The following is an 11,927-nucleotide window of genomic DNA, read 5'->3' as shown; positions in this document are numbered from 1 at the left end:
GAGCTTACCAGGCAGGTTACCATGAGACCTTCAGGAACATTTCAGGAGCTGTAGGAACATCTGAGCTGTACTGATTTATCTACATGTGACATCAGTCTCTCATATTCCTCACGTCTGAGTTGTGGAGTAGGGTGGATTTACAAAATAAAAAAAATAAAAATTCCCTCAAACCATGTTGTAAAATGTGTTCAGGTTCTCCGTCTCCACAGAGGAGCACTGAGGTGGCATCATGAGCTTTATTAGAGCTGCTTTTCTTCTCATATATTAATCATCTAATCTAGAATCATAGAGACCCACAGATACTCATTTGTTTATGTGTGAAACTTCCAGATGTCTTCTAGTAGACTGAGGATGAAAAAGAACTTCTTTAGCACAAACAAACAAACAGATCAACAAAGCAACTGAGTAAAATAAGGAAGGTCCATGTTTCTGAATGATCCGGCAGAACCCAGGCGTAACGTAAGTTCTGCACAGGAGATGCAGTCCAAACCCGTAAAGTCCACGCTGATAAACCCAAACAGACTGAACACTGGTATCTAATCAAATTCTGCTTCAACTGAACCCTCTGTTTCTCACTTCCATTTACTGCTTCAAATGAGAGGAAACCTGTAGAGAAGGTTCTGTTGTGACTCTCTTGGTTTTGTAATGATCTATTTTGAGAAGTGCAGAAAAAGAAGGTGAACCATCTTCCTGTCTCGCTCACTCGTTCTCTAATTAAATGAGTAGATCAGAAGGACCACAGACTTCCAGACGCACATTTGGACCGAGTGCTTTGGCTTCATGAAGGCAGCGAGCTCTGATCACCCGTCCTCAGCTGTATAATTATCACTAATGACCTTGAAGACGTTCAGTTTGATATTTATGGTGTTTCATCAGGAACAGTGTGATGTGAGATAATGGAGTGAAAAACAGCAGTAAATCTGAATTACATGTGAAATATTGAAAGCTGCTGAATGATGGCTGCATGTGTTCGGCTCTGAACTGCTTTACTTCTTACATGAACTACACAGTAGCCTGTGCTGAATTCAGACGTGATATCTGTACTTTAGGCCATGCAGTTATCGTTAGTTATTCATATACTGTACATCTGGACAAATAATAAACAGCAATCAGCCATAACTTTAATATCATCTGCCCAATATTGTGTAGGTCGTATTTGTCCCATAGAAACTGAGCCCTCGAGGCCTCGACTCCACAAGACCTCTGAAGGTGTGATGTCAGGCACTGAGATGTCAGCTGTAGATCCTGTAAATCCTGTGAGGTGTGAACTGAAGCCTTGGTCTAAAAGTAACATTCATCTGAATGCCAGAACTCATCACAGTGCTTCTTCTGCCTTGCCTTCTTCTCATACTGCATCCTGGTGCCCTCTTTTCTGCAGGTAAGTGATGCACCCAGTCATTATTAATGGCATCCCAAATCTTCAGACACTAATCTGGGAGAAATCTGATATTCCACACAGAGAGGAATCAGGATTAATCCAGGAATATTGTGGCTGTGAGGAAGCAGTGATTCCTGCAGCACCACCAAAGAACAAAGAATAACAAGTTTAACAAGTTTTTTAGAAATGTTTATTAATGTATTGCAGTAAATTCATATGACAAATAATTTCTTGGTTCACTTGAACAAACGATTCCACACTCATTCTTGGAGTGACACTCAAAGCGATGGTGCTCAGTGTGGGGCGCCCTCTAGTGGGGAATAAAGACATGACAGGTGGGGCGCAATAGACAGCAGGATTTGCAAAATAGTTTTTCTGTTCATTAATCTTTATTTATGATTTTCTCTCTCTCTCTTTTTTTAAATAAAGTGAATGTTCTCATATAAACCACAAACAAACAATTATGTTAATTAATGCAGGTAAATTAAAACATCAGTTAGGTTACCGAGCACAACTAAACTTTTAATTTCTCTATTTTTGACCTTGATTATATTTTTAGTTATTGATTGAGAATTTGATATTTAAATAAATTTGACATTTTTATCTTGAAGTATTTCATTACCATTTTTCGTGATTACTAAGGACAAATGGTAATACATTTACATTTACATTGTGTAATAGAAATACACCCCATCTCTATAGTGGGAAATGGCAGAACAAGTTTGTGAACCTCTGGTTTAAAAGCAGTGTTTTACAGACGTGAATGCTGCATTGTGAACTGATTCTTTTTAACTGATCCTGTAAACTATTACACTTGTTTTTCATCTTCACTTCTGAGAATTCTGACTGCAGCAACTTCAGTCACCTGCACACCTTCAACTCCCGTACATTTCTCCTGAACATCAGCGCCCCCTAGCGGCCAGGATTGTCTCGACAACGGGAGACAGCACTGCTTCTGACCTGGTGTTTGGAGAACATGTGATCATCTGGAAGCAGGGTTGGACAAAGATACATCAAAACATATTCAAATAAAATACCAAATACCTTAACTAAGTGTATCAAAATAGAGCTGCTTTACATCAGTAACAATCAATAACAAACATGTCCTTCAGAAGAAGAAGACTGATGGAACCTGCATTCATAGCAACTAGTTTATAACTCATTAATCATCATTATGAATGTTAATCATAAGTATAAAAATATATTATGTGTCAGCAAAATCATGATCCTACTAAACAGCTACTTTAATTATGGTTCAATATTCAGCAATGTAATATTTATTGATCAGTCATTAGACACGTATTTGAAAGCTGGCGGCCTGCAGGTTTCTTACCTTCACCACCTTCTTCCATATGGATCAATTTATTGTTCTGATCTCAACAAGTCTGAGCAAAATACTGAGTAGGAACCAACCAGAGTCTGCATTTTTATGATGTCATCATGTAGAACTTCTTACAAAGTATTTTATGGTGTTTTAATACTACAAAAATACAAAACACGGGCTTATGGAACACATCACCAAACACTGGCGAGTCGGTTCTCTAATAAAGATCCGGATCAGGGAGCCGACTCCTCGCAGTGCAGGGCCGGTGTGTGTGGTTGTGTGTAGTGTGGAGTGTTGGTGTGTGTGGTGTGTTTAGGTGGTTTGTGGTGTGTGTATGTGTGTGTGTGGATGCTGCTGGTGGACTCCGAGCTCTTCTCAGGATAAGATGTGTTCGGTTCTCCTGCTGTGTGTTGTGTGGATTAGCGCGGTGTGTTCTGCTCCAGAACCCGGACAGTGGAGCATTACAGCCGTCAATGTGAGTACACACCCCTGGACAGAGTCAGGACAGAGACCGGGACATGCTAACGAACTTAGCACACGGAGTACAACAGCTTCTCTTTCTCTCACCTCACTCTATTCTATTCTATTCTGTTCTGTTCTGTTCTGTTCTGTTCTGTTCTGTGTGACTCAGACAGTGTGTACAGTCTCGGGTTTAATTCTCAGCTTCACTGGTCTTTAGCTTATTAGCAGCTAACTCGCGAGCTGATGTGGCATTCAGTCACGGCTAATCCTTTATCCTCAGAGAGATCAAACACCTCTGCTCCACCTCATACACAAACCCGAACCGAACCCGGAACCAGTAGCTCAGTGTCGGACCGGACATTTCAGTTCTCTATTCGGTCCTAGCCGGGTTCATGCTCCTGCTGTGGCGACTGAAGGTTCGGTTCGGTTCGGTCCGGTCCGGCCCGGTGATGTGAGGAGTCTCAGGGGGATGAGGAGGTTCACTCAGGTTCTTTTGATACATGTAGGGTTCTAATTGATTTCAGGACGCGTTCACACTCTTCTGTCTGTGGTGAATTATTGAAGGCAGTCCCTGTGCTGCCAGGTGATATCAGGTGAGCATGAAAGGTGAAGCTGCAGATCAACACCAGGACTGGGACACTGAGACACACACACACACACACACACACACACACACAGTTCTCTTGCAGGACAAGAGTAAAGTCCACACACACCAATCATTCTAATCCTTTGGTGAAGGTGTGGTAAAGGTGAAGGTGCATGAAGTCCACACACTGCTCCTATCAATAGTGTGTGTGTGAGACGCAGTTTTGATTTGATGCTCCACACACAAGCCACCTCCACACGTTCAAAGAACATTCCCAAATCTGAACAGCGTTATCCAGAGACTGTTCCTACCAAAAACACTGTTCAGGAACGTTTCAGGTTCTGGATTGTTGGCTGTCAGACTGAACCTGCTCCTGATGGACCAGCGATCTTGTCTTGTTTTTCCTTTTGGAACTGTCAGATTCATCCTGATGCCCCACCTCTGGATGGAGGTCTCTGTTTGGAGAGCATTCGGTGCAGCTGAGGAACCCACATGAACAGCATAATTATCTATCAAGTTACTGTGGAGGTTTGGACTTAAGAACCATGAGGATGGATTTGGACTGTAGTTTCTCTCATTAGAGATAAACATATAGGGACTCATTTATTACACAAAAATTGATGTTTATAATTTATTTAATTATGTTAAGCTGCTTTAGGACAGAACTTTATTGAATATTGTGTGCCTCAGTCACAGGAGAACTCCTAAACATGAGACAAAGCAAGGCCATGAGCAACCCAAACACACACACACACACACACACACTTCTAATCAGAGGGAAAGTAATCTGAAATATGGGTCACCAGTGAAAGTCATTTCTGGGATCATTTATTCGTCTGTGTTTGAGATCTGATTATTATACAGCTATAAAGAGTTCCAAATTAAATGTCTGGATATTTCTTTTGTTTTGTCATAATGACCTTGTGATGTTTTTTGACAGACATCAAGACCTTTGTTAATAAAAAAGTCCATGTATAAGAACACAGACATCCAGCTGAAAGGTGTGAATCGCATTCAGTACAAATATTACACAATACACATGACTGTTGTGTAAACGTGTTGTAACTAACACACGCTCTTCTTTACAGTCTCATCCTTTAACTGCCCAGCTGAGGTCTCGTTTATTATTCGGTGGTATTTAAAGTTCTACCCCTGTCACAATGAGTTCAGTAACATTGAGGTGAGTGTTTGTGAACGTTATGACGTTCATGTGTTCAGCATTAATCACGTTTTTCATGTTCCAGTTTTTCCATCATGTTTTTTCACAACCAGGAAATGTATGAGAGGACACCACTGAGTAGAGGAGAGGGTTTAGACCCCAATCCTCTTGCACCAGGAGAGTACATCGAACACAAGTACAGAACGCTAACCTGCAACAACGCCATCCAGGTGTTCCCCATGCTAAACGTGTGTGGATCTGGTATTATTTCATCTCATACCATCCAAAACAATACATCAGTTTTTAAAATACTAAAAGTGTGGAATATCTTCATCTGGTCCTGTTTTACTCCATTGTGCTCAGGAAGTCGAGTACATCTGTCATTTGCTTTTAAAGGTTTTAATCCAGATGTTTATATAGACTGTTGAGTGCAGAGAGAGGCAGAGAGAGAACATCTAACACATTAGTACATGCATTACTACGTTCTTCAGAGCTCCTGATCATTTGCTCCACTGCACTTTTTTTATTAAGTTTTTCTTTTCTGTTCTTTTCTTTTCTTTTCTGTAGAAATCCCAAGCAGAACCAAGAACAGTGGAACCACAACAGCAGGATTTTCATGTAGGTCTAGAGAAGCCTGTATCATGGACCTTTCACTCTTTGAGTCTCACAAAATGAATTTGTGCTGGAAACTTGTGTGTTTATTTTGTTAGGATGCCAATTACACCAGGTGGCTTACAGCAGAAGTTGCTGCTAATCCAGATAAAAAGGTGAAGCTCCTTCTTCTTTATGTGTGTGTGTGTGTAAATAAACCCTGCATGAAGGAATGGTGTAAAGCAGTTTTATCATTAACACACCTCTTCTCTTGACAGGATCACGTCATCACTAGTACATGGAGAGACGGACCGTATCTGCTCGTGGTATCGATCACGCCCGACAAAAAGGATTTCAACTGGAATTTAACCTGTGAGAATTACTGCTTTATTAAAGATCATTTATTAATCCTCTATTTTACTACTTTAACTTACACTAACTACTGAATTACTACTGACAGTGTGATGTCTGTCTCTGTTACAGTCACTGTGATAATGAAAGGAGCACATGGGTTTATTTCAGTCACAGAATGGCCTCTGATGATCGTGAGTGTTATCTGTCATCCTTTTATTTTATACAGATGTTCCCCGACTTACGATGGTTCGACTTACGATTTCTCGATCTTACGATAACGATAGTGATACGACTGTTATTCTGCTTCTAGCAGCAATTTTAGTGATAAAAGCACCAAGTGCCAAGCATGTCTCCTGCTGCTGGTGAGAAACTGGAGAGGAAACCATTAGAGCAGAACTTTTCAGTTATAGAAGACTGTCCATCAGTACCTTCTGCAACTGTGTTTGACTTTGGGGTGGTGGTAGCGTATCTCCATCGTAAGTTGAGGAATACCTGTATATTAAAGTTCTTTGTGAGCTGCAGCATCTTATGTCTGTTAACGACTGACGTATAAACCGATGAACATCGTGTTTATTGATGACGTCTCAGTTCTACATGGTGATGTGCATCGTGTACATCCTGTATGCTTTGCTCTGGTTCATCTGGGCTGCGTGCTACTGGAAAGACCTGCTGCGGATCCAGTTCTGGATAGCTGGTGTGATCTTTCTGGGCATGATCGAGATGGCGGTCTTCTGTGCAGAGTACGAGAACACGAATGCTGTTGGCTCAGCATGTGAGTTTCCCAAAAACCCTTTAAGGCTTAAAAACACAATACACACAATCCCAGAACATTTCCATGAAATCCAGAACTGCTGCTCTTACAGTAACGTCCGTTTGTGTACATTTAATAAAATAACGCTTGTTTATGAAGTATTTAACATCTTGCTCACTGTCTCTAAATAAAAGTACACTTAAGTCCTTTTTTTCTTCCAGTTTGTTTCCTACACACTGCATTTTTGTCGTATTTGAGCTCTGAGTTTAGTATAAATGGTAAAGTGCTGCTGGGTTTGAGCCCAGGATCGTCTCTGATCTGGAGAAACATCTACGTTGGAGAAACATCTACGTCGAACCGCTTCACTTACTGTTTGTGATGTTTACTGATATAAAACCTGACAATCAGAGGAATTGGAACACTGTAGTGTTTCTAAATGTAGTTGTGTTTTGTTCACCAGTTTGTCCTAAACTATCCACTCTTCCTTCTACAGCTAAAGGCTTGCTGGTTTTTGCTGAGCTTGTGTCAGCTCTGAAGAGAACCCTCGCTCGACTCTTGGTCATCATCGTCAGTCTGGGTTATGGTATAGTCAAGTGAGTAAAGGATCAAATCTGTTCTATAGTGATCGAGATCACACAACTATGAGCTGAAGTGTGTGTTGTTTTTGTGTTATTGTGTTTCCAGGCCTCGCTTGGGGATCGTCATGCACAGAGTCGTGGGGCTTGGTGTTCTCTACTTTGCCTTTGCTGCCATTGAGGGTATACTGAGGATTACTGGGGTAAATAAACTTCACTTTGAATTATCTTGTTTTCATAGTGTGACATTGTGAAGAAACGTGGAAACGATTTAAAGTGTAGAGAGCAAAACTCACTAAGTTCTTATCTTATAAAACTGTACTTACTAAAGGAAATCTCTACCCTGAAACACATTCAGTGTTTAATCTGGAATATTGATCGTGTACTTGGTAATACAGATGTTAGTGTGTCGGTTGGTGCTGTAGTCTGTAGCACTGAATAGAATGATAGGGAACTAGGGAGGACATGCAGGGCTTCTGTTTTACTCTGTATAGTATAAGAGAAGCTTTTACACCTGACTGGTCTGAGCAGAGAGAACAGATGAAGCACTAAAGCACTAGTGACTTGCCTACAGATAAAAATTCAGAATTTCATTCTTAAAAAAAAAACAAAGTCTTAAACACTCAGAAATTCAGGGTGAATTTTCCTGTAATAAATTGTATTTGTTGTACAATAGAAGAAGGGAATGACTGAGTGACTGTATGCTGTGTGTGTGTGTGTGTGTGTGTGTGTGTGTGTGTGTGTGTGTGTGTGTGTGTGTGTGTGTGAAAGGGGCGGGACAGTGTACCAGGTCTGATCACTGCCATTGTACTGACCGTGTTTGACTCCTGCATCATTTGGTTCATATCCTTCCAAAGGTTTTTTCTCTTTCGGTTATGTGCACATGTGACTGCTGAAACGCTGTACAGTAAACGCTGTACATTAAACGCTGTACATTAAACGCTGTACAGTAAACACTGTACAGTAAACGCTGTACATTAAACGCTGTACATTAAACGCTGTACATTAAACACTGTACAGTAAACGCTGTACATTAAACGCTGTACAGTAAACGCTGTACATTAAACGCTGTACAGTAAACGCTGTACATTAAACGCTGTACAGTAAACGCTGTACAGTAAACGCTGTACATGAAACGCTGTACATTAAACGCTGTACAGTAAACGCTGTACATTAAACGCTGTACATGAAACGCTGTACAGTAAACGCTGTACAGTCTTTTAGGGTCGTCACAATAACAGCTGACCTTCAAACTGGTAAACATTCAACATTTTAAACCTCACATCCATAAACCCTCCCATCACCCACAGCAGGACTCGACTCTTATAACACATTTATCCACATCAGAAATGAAAGAAACAAGAATTCATACCTACACGTTACACAACACCAGATGCCAGTGTCTGATCTCACTAATGCTCTTGTGGAGGAATGATCACTTCTCTTAGCATCCACACTCCATGATGCTGGAGAAGCATGGAGATCACTGGAACAGTGAGGGGATTACATCTGGAATGTGATTCTCAAACAGTATGCATGGGTGTCCACAAACTTTTGGTCATATAGTGTGATTCATACTTCCCAAAACCCAAACCCTTCAAGAACTCCACAGCCCACTCGTCACTCGTGCTTGATCAGGATCTGGCGGGTTTCATGTTTATCTAAAAGTAAATGCACCCCTGAAGTGACTGTATTGTGGTAATGAGTGAATCTGATCAGGATTGATTTGCTGCAGTGTTTCTTCAGTTCGCTCTTACACTTATTCTCGCTTTTCCTCTTCCTCCTTTTCCTTTTCCATCTTTGTCTTTCTCAGGCTAAAGATTCTGACCTGGCCTTGCTGGCCAACATTCCCCTGGCACTGCTTGACTCCTCTCTCTGTTGGTGGATATCCTTTGTAGGTTGATCAGCACATGCACAAGGGCCTCCACTGTCCTCATGTTGAACTTCTGCATGCTTACTTTGGTGTTTATTCAGCAGCGGTGCATCAGCATGGCTAACACACATGATAACTGCTGGGGTTCAGTTCTGTTATCCTGAAGTTTTCATTCCTAATTCACACACTCTCCTTTTATTTTATTGGAATGTTGGAAGTTTCTTTGACTTTCCTCTTTGAGTTCTGAGTTTTTCACAATCTCTCATGATGATGCTTTAATTATTTCCTTGACTGCTTCTTAAATATTTGTAAGTCTTGCACAAACCATAAAAACGTTGAAACTCAGGAGGAACCCAGTGAAGTTGTCGTTGTACAGACACTTCACCAACACCCTCATCTTCGCTGTAATCGGTGAGTCAATATTTAAATGATGATCATTCTGAGAATTCTGGAACCTGAAGAGAAAGAATTTGAGTTGTAACACAGTGTTTACGTTATCATTAGCCTCGGTCATTTTCATGGTGTGGACCACGAAGAAGTTCCGGTTAGCAGACTGTCAGGCTGTGAGTATCTCGTGCTCTAAAGCCTCATTTTCTCTTTAAATAGAAGGTTATGTGACGTGTGTTTTTTTCCCGTGGTTATGTTCTGAGCAGGATTGGATGGAGCTGTGGGTAGATGATGCCTTCTGGAGGTTTCTGTTCTCCATCATTCTGTTAGTGATCATGTTTCTCTGGAGACCTTCTGCAAACAACCAAAGGCAAGTTCTTTCACCGAAACGATGTCAGCGCCACCTACAGGGTCCTCGTCCCTGTGGGTGTGGTTTATACAGATGTGCTGTACTCTGGGAATCACAAATTATATACAGAGAGAACATTTTTAACCTTCTTTAATTCAGACTCTGAGAAGTAAATGTGTGCGTTACTTCTTCCCCCCCACAAACCCCCCCCACCTCATAATGTTATAGATACGCCTTCACACCTTTAATCGACGATTCCGATGATGAAGAGATTGAAGAGTTTTTGGTGTCTGCAAATATCGGTGAGCAATAATCTGTTCATACATGTTCAGGAACATCAGGATTGAGTTCCACTCTGTGTTTCTCCATGAACTCAGTGTCTCGCTTTATTTCCAGCTGACGGCATAAAATTGAGAGCTGCTAAACCTGAGACTAACGGAACAACCAAACCTCCTGCTTCTAGTGCGGTCAGTATCAGCTGAAGAAGCTTTCAGATTGAACACGAGTAACATGCGAGATGACTGCAGGAATTTCTTTTTTCTTCTCAGGATGAAGATTTGAAATGGGTGGAAGATAACATTCCTTCCTCGTTAACAGATGTGTAAGTGTTTATTCATGTTCATTACCTGAGTGAGTTCAAAACATCATGTCATTATGTTCCTAATGATGTCGCACTTCTCTACAGAGTCTTTTAATAATAATCTATTTTATTCTTTTCACCTGTTAGAGGTTTTATGGCTGATTGGTGAAGATCCTGTGATCTTTCATGTTCTTCAGAACGTGTTCAGGTTTTTAAACCCATGTTTACGTGTGTTTATATTTCAGTGCTCTGCCTGTTCTCCTCGACTCTGATGAGGTTTGTTTATCATAACTTACATTTCCTACAGACTAGATGACTGGTTTTATTACAGACATTAACAGACTTTTCCTCTTTTTTGTTTTGTTGTTGCAGGAAATCATGACCACAAAATACGAGATGTCAAAGATGCAGTGAAAGCACAAATTCTCAGCCGTCACCGGAGACCAACAGCTCTGCATCTGCTGCTCCTAAAACCCGATCTAGATCTTTAGCAGTGAGACGAGGGTGAACACCAGACAGGAGACGTGGACTGGTGAAGAGAAGAGGAGATCTGCGTCCAGTCACTGGAGTTCTGCGGCTCATTAGCCGTGGTCTTGTGTGTAAACCTTTTCTATCTAATGTGAAAGATTTTCTCCTGAAAACAACCACAACAAAAGTACAGAAACTCATTCACTCATTTTATTTTCATTCCTTTTAACGGACAAGTCACATTCACACGTTTTATCAAATCCAAGCAGATCATCTTTATTTCTCACTGCTAGTGTCGTCCCGTCCCGTCCGCCACCCCCCGAGACCCCCCCGACTTCCTCATTAATATATTCTTTATTATTTATGTGGTGCTGCGTCATTTCACTACTGAAACTACAGGGTGGAGCAGAAGAAAGTTAAACAGCGTTCTGACTGATTCTAATCCAGAACTTTATTCTGCAGTCTGTAGCTGTTCATGCTGAAGCGAGCGAATCGCAAGAACACGAGGCAGAATCTCACATGGAAGAGCGATATATCATTCAGATTTCCTCCGCTGCCTGGGGCACTTTTACTTTCTTTAAAAACGGCATTGTTTTTGTTTTGTAGGGTCTTTTTTTTATTTGTAATCACAAGTTTCAGAAACACTATGAATGAGCAGTTGGTTGAATGATTAATAATAATAATAATAAAAATAATAATAATAATAATCCTGAAGGGTTTGTAGAACCACACTTTTCTGCAGTGCACAGAACCGACGGCTCTAAAGTACAGAGGGGTCGAATCCGCGTCGTCCAGTAGTGCGATCACTTTCTTTTCTCTGACAAAATGCTTCTTTTTATTTATTTTTTGCATTAAAGTGATTTTTTGCCACACGAACGCAGTGGTTTAACTGATTCTGTGCAACATTTTGACTTTTTTCTTGATTGAGACCTCGAGGATTTTTGTCTTTTTCACTCTGCTGTAGATCAGATTTGTCCTTTTCAGAATCATTTCATGTGTTATGTCTGTTTTCATTCTGCATGTTTCCAGTTTATGATGGTTTTTGCTTTAAATGTAAATAAAGATTCTTTATTTATGGGTCTTTTGTGCT

At 40.8% G+C, this 11,927-nt stretch overlaps 1 protein-coding gene and 1 long non-coding RNA gene across 3 annotated transcripts; one reads left to right on the top strand and one right to left on the bottom strand.

Moving 5' to 3' along the window:
- Window positions 1-1,545: 1,545 nt before the first annotated feature.
- On the bottom strand, window positions 1,546-2,917 carry LOC124398005. Its single transcript, XR_006927994.1, has 3 exons — window positions 2,712-2,917; window positions 2,252-2,364; window positions 1,546-1,688 (listed from the first exon to the last, which is right to left on the bottom strand). It is a non-coding gene; the product is annotated as an uncharacterized LOC124398005 (long non-coding RNA).
- Window positions 2,918-2,921: 4 nt separating this feature from the next.
- On the top strand, window positions 2,922-11,914 carry tmem87b (transmembrane protein 87B). Of its 2 annotated transcripts, none has more exons than XM_046867947.1 (20): window positions 2,922-3,177; window positions 4,691-4,751; window positions 4,839-4,930; window positions 5,023-5,157; window positions 5,477-5,527; window positions 5,620-5,676; window positions 5,779-5,872; window positions 5,984-6,045; window positions 6,443-6,626; window positions 7,099-7,198; window positions 7,290-7,383; window positions 8,994-9,065; window positions 9,356-9,464; window positions 9,558-9,616; window positions 9,707-9,810; window positions 10,018-10,091; window positions 10,186-10,256; window positions 10,338-10,390; window positions 10,615-10,645; window positions 10,742-11,914. In XM_046867947.1, exons 1-20 carry the CDS (start codon window positions 3,037-3,039, stop codon window positions 10,781-10,783), a joined length of 1,686 nt encoding a protein of 561 aa, XP_046723903.1. In that variant the 5' UTR covers window positions 2,922-3,036; the 3' UTR covers window positions 10,784-11,914. The 2 variants fall into 2 exon arrangements, with proteins under 2 accessions (XP_046723903.1, XP_046723910.1); XM_046867954.1 differs by lacking the exon at window positions 8,994-9,065 and adding an exon at window positions 7,952-8,023.
- The last annotated feature ends 13 nt before the right edge of the window (window positions 11,915-11,927 follow it).

This window comes from Silurus meridionalis, chromosome 2 (genome assembly GCF_014805685.1).
Source record: "Silurus meridionalis isolate SWU-2019-XX chromosome 2, ASM1480568v1, whole genome shotgun sequence".
Lineage (NCBI taxonomy): Eukaryota > Metazoa > Chordata > Actinopteri > Siluriformes > Siluridae > Silurus > Silurus meridionalis.
Note: the sequence above shows the minus strand (reverse complement) of the source record. Positions and strands in the feature narration are given on the sequence as shown.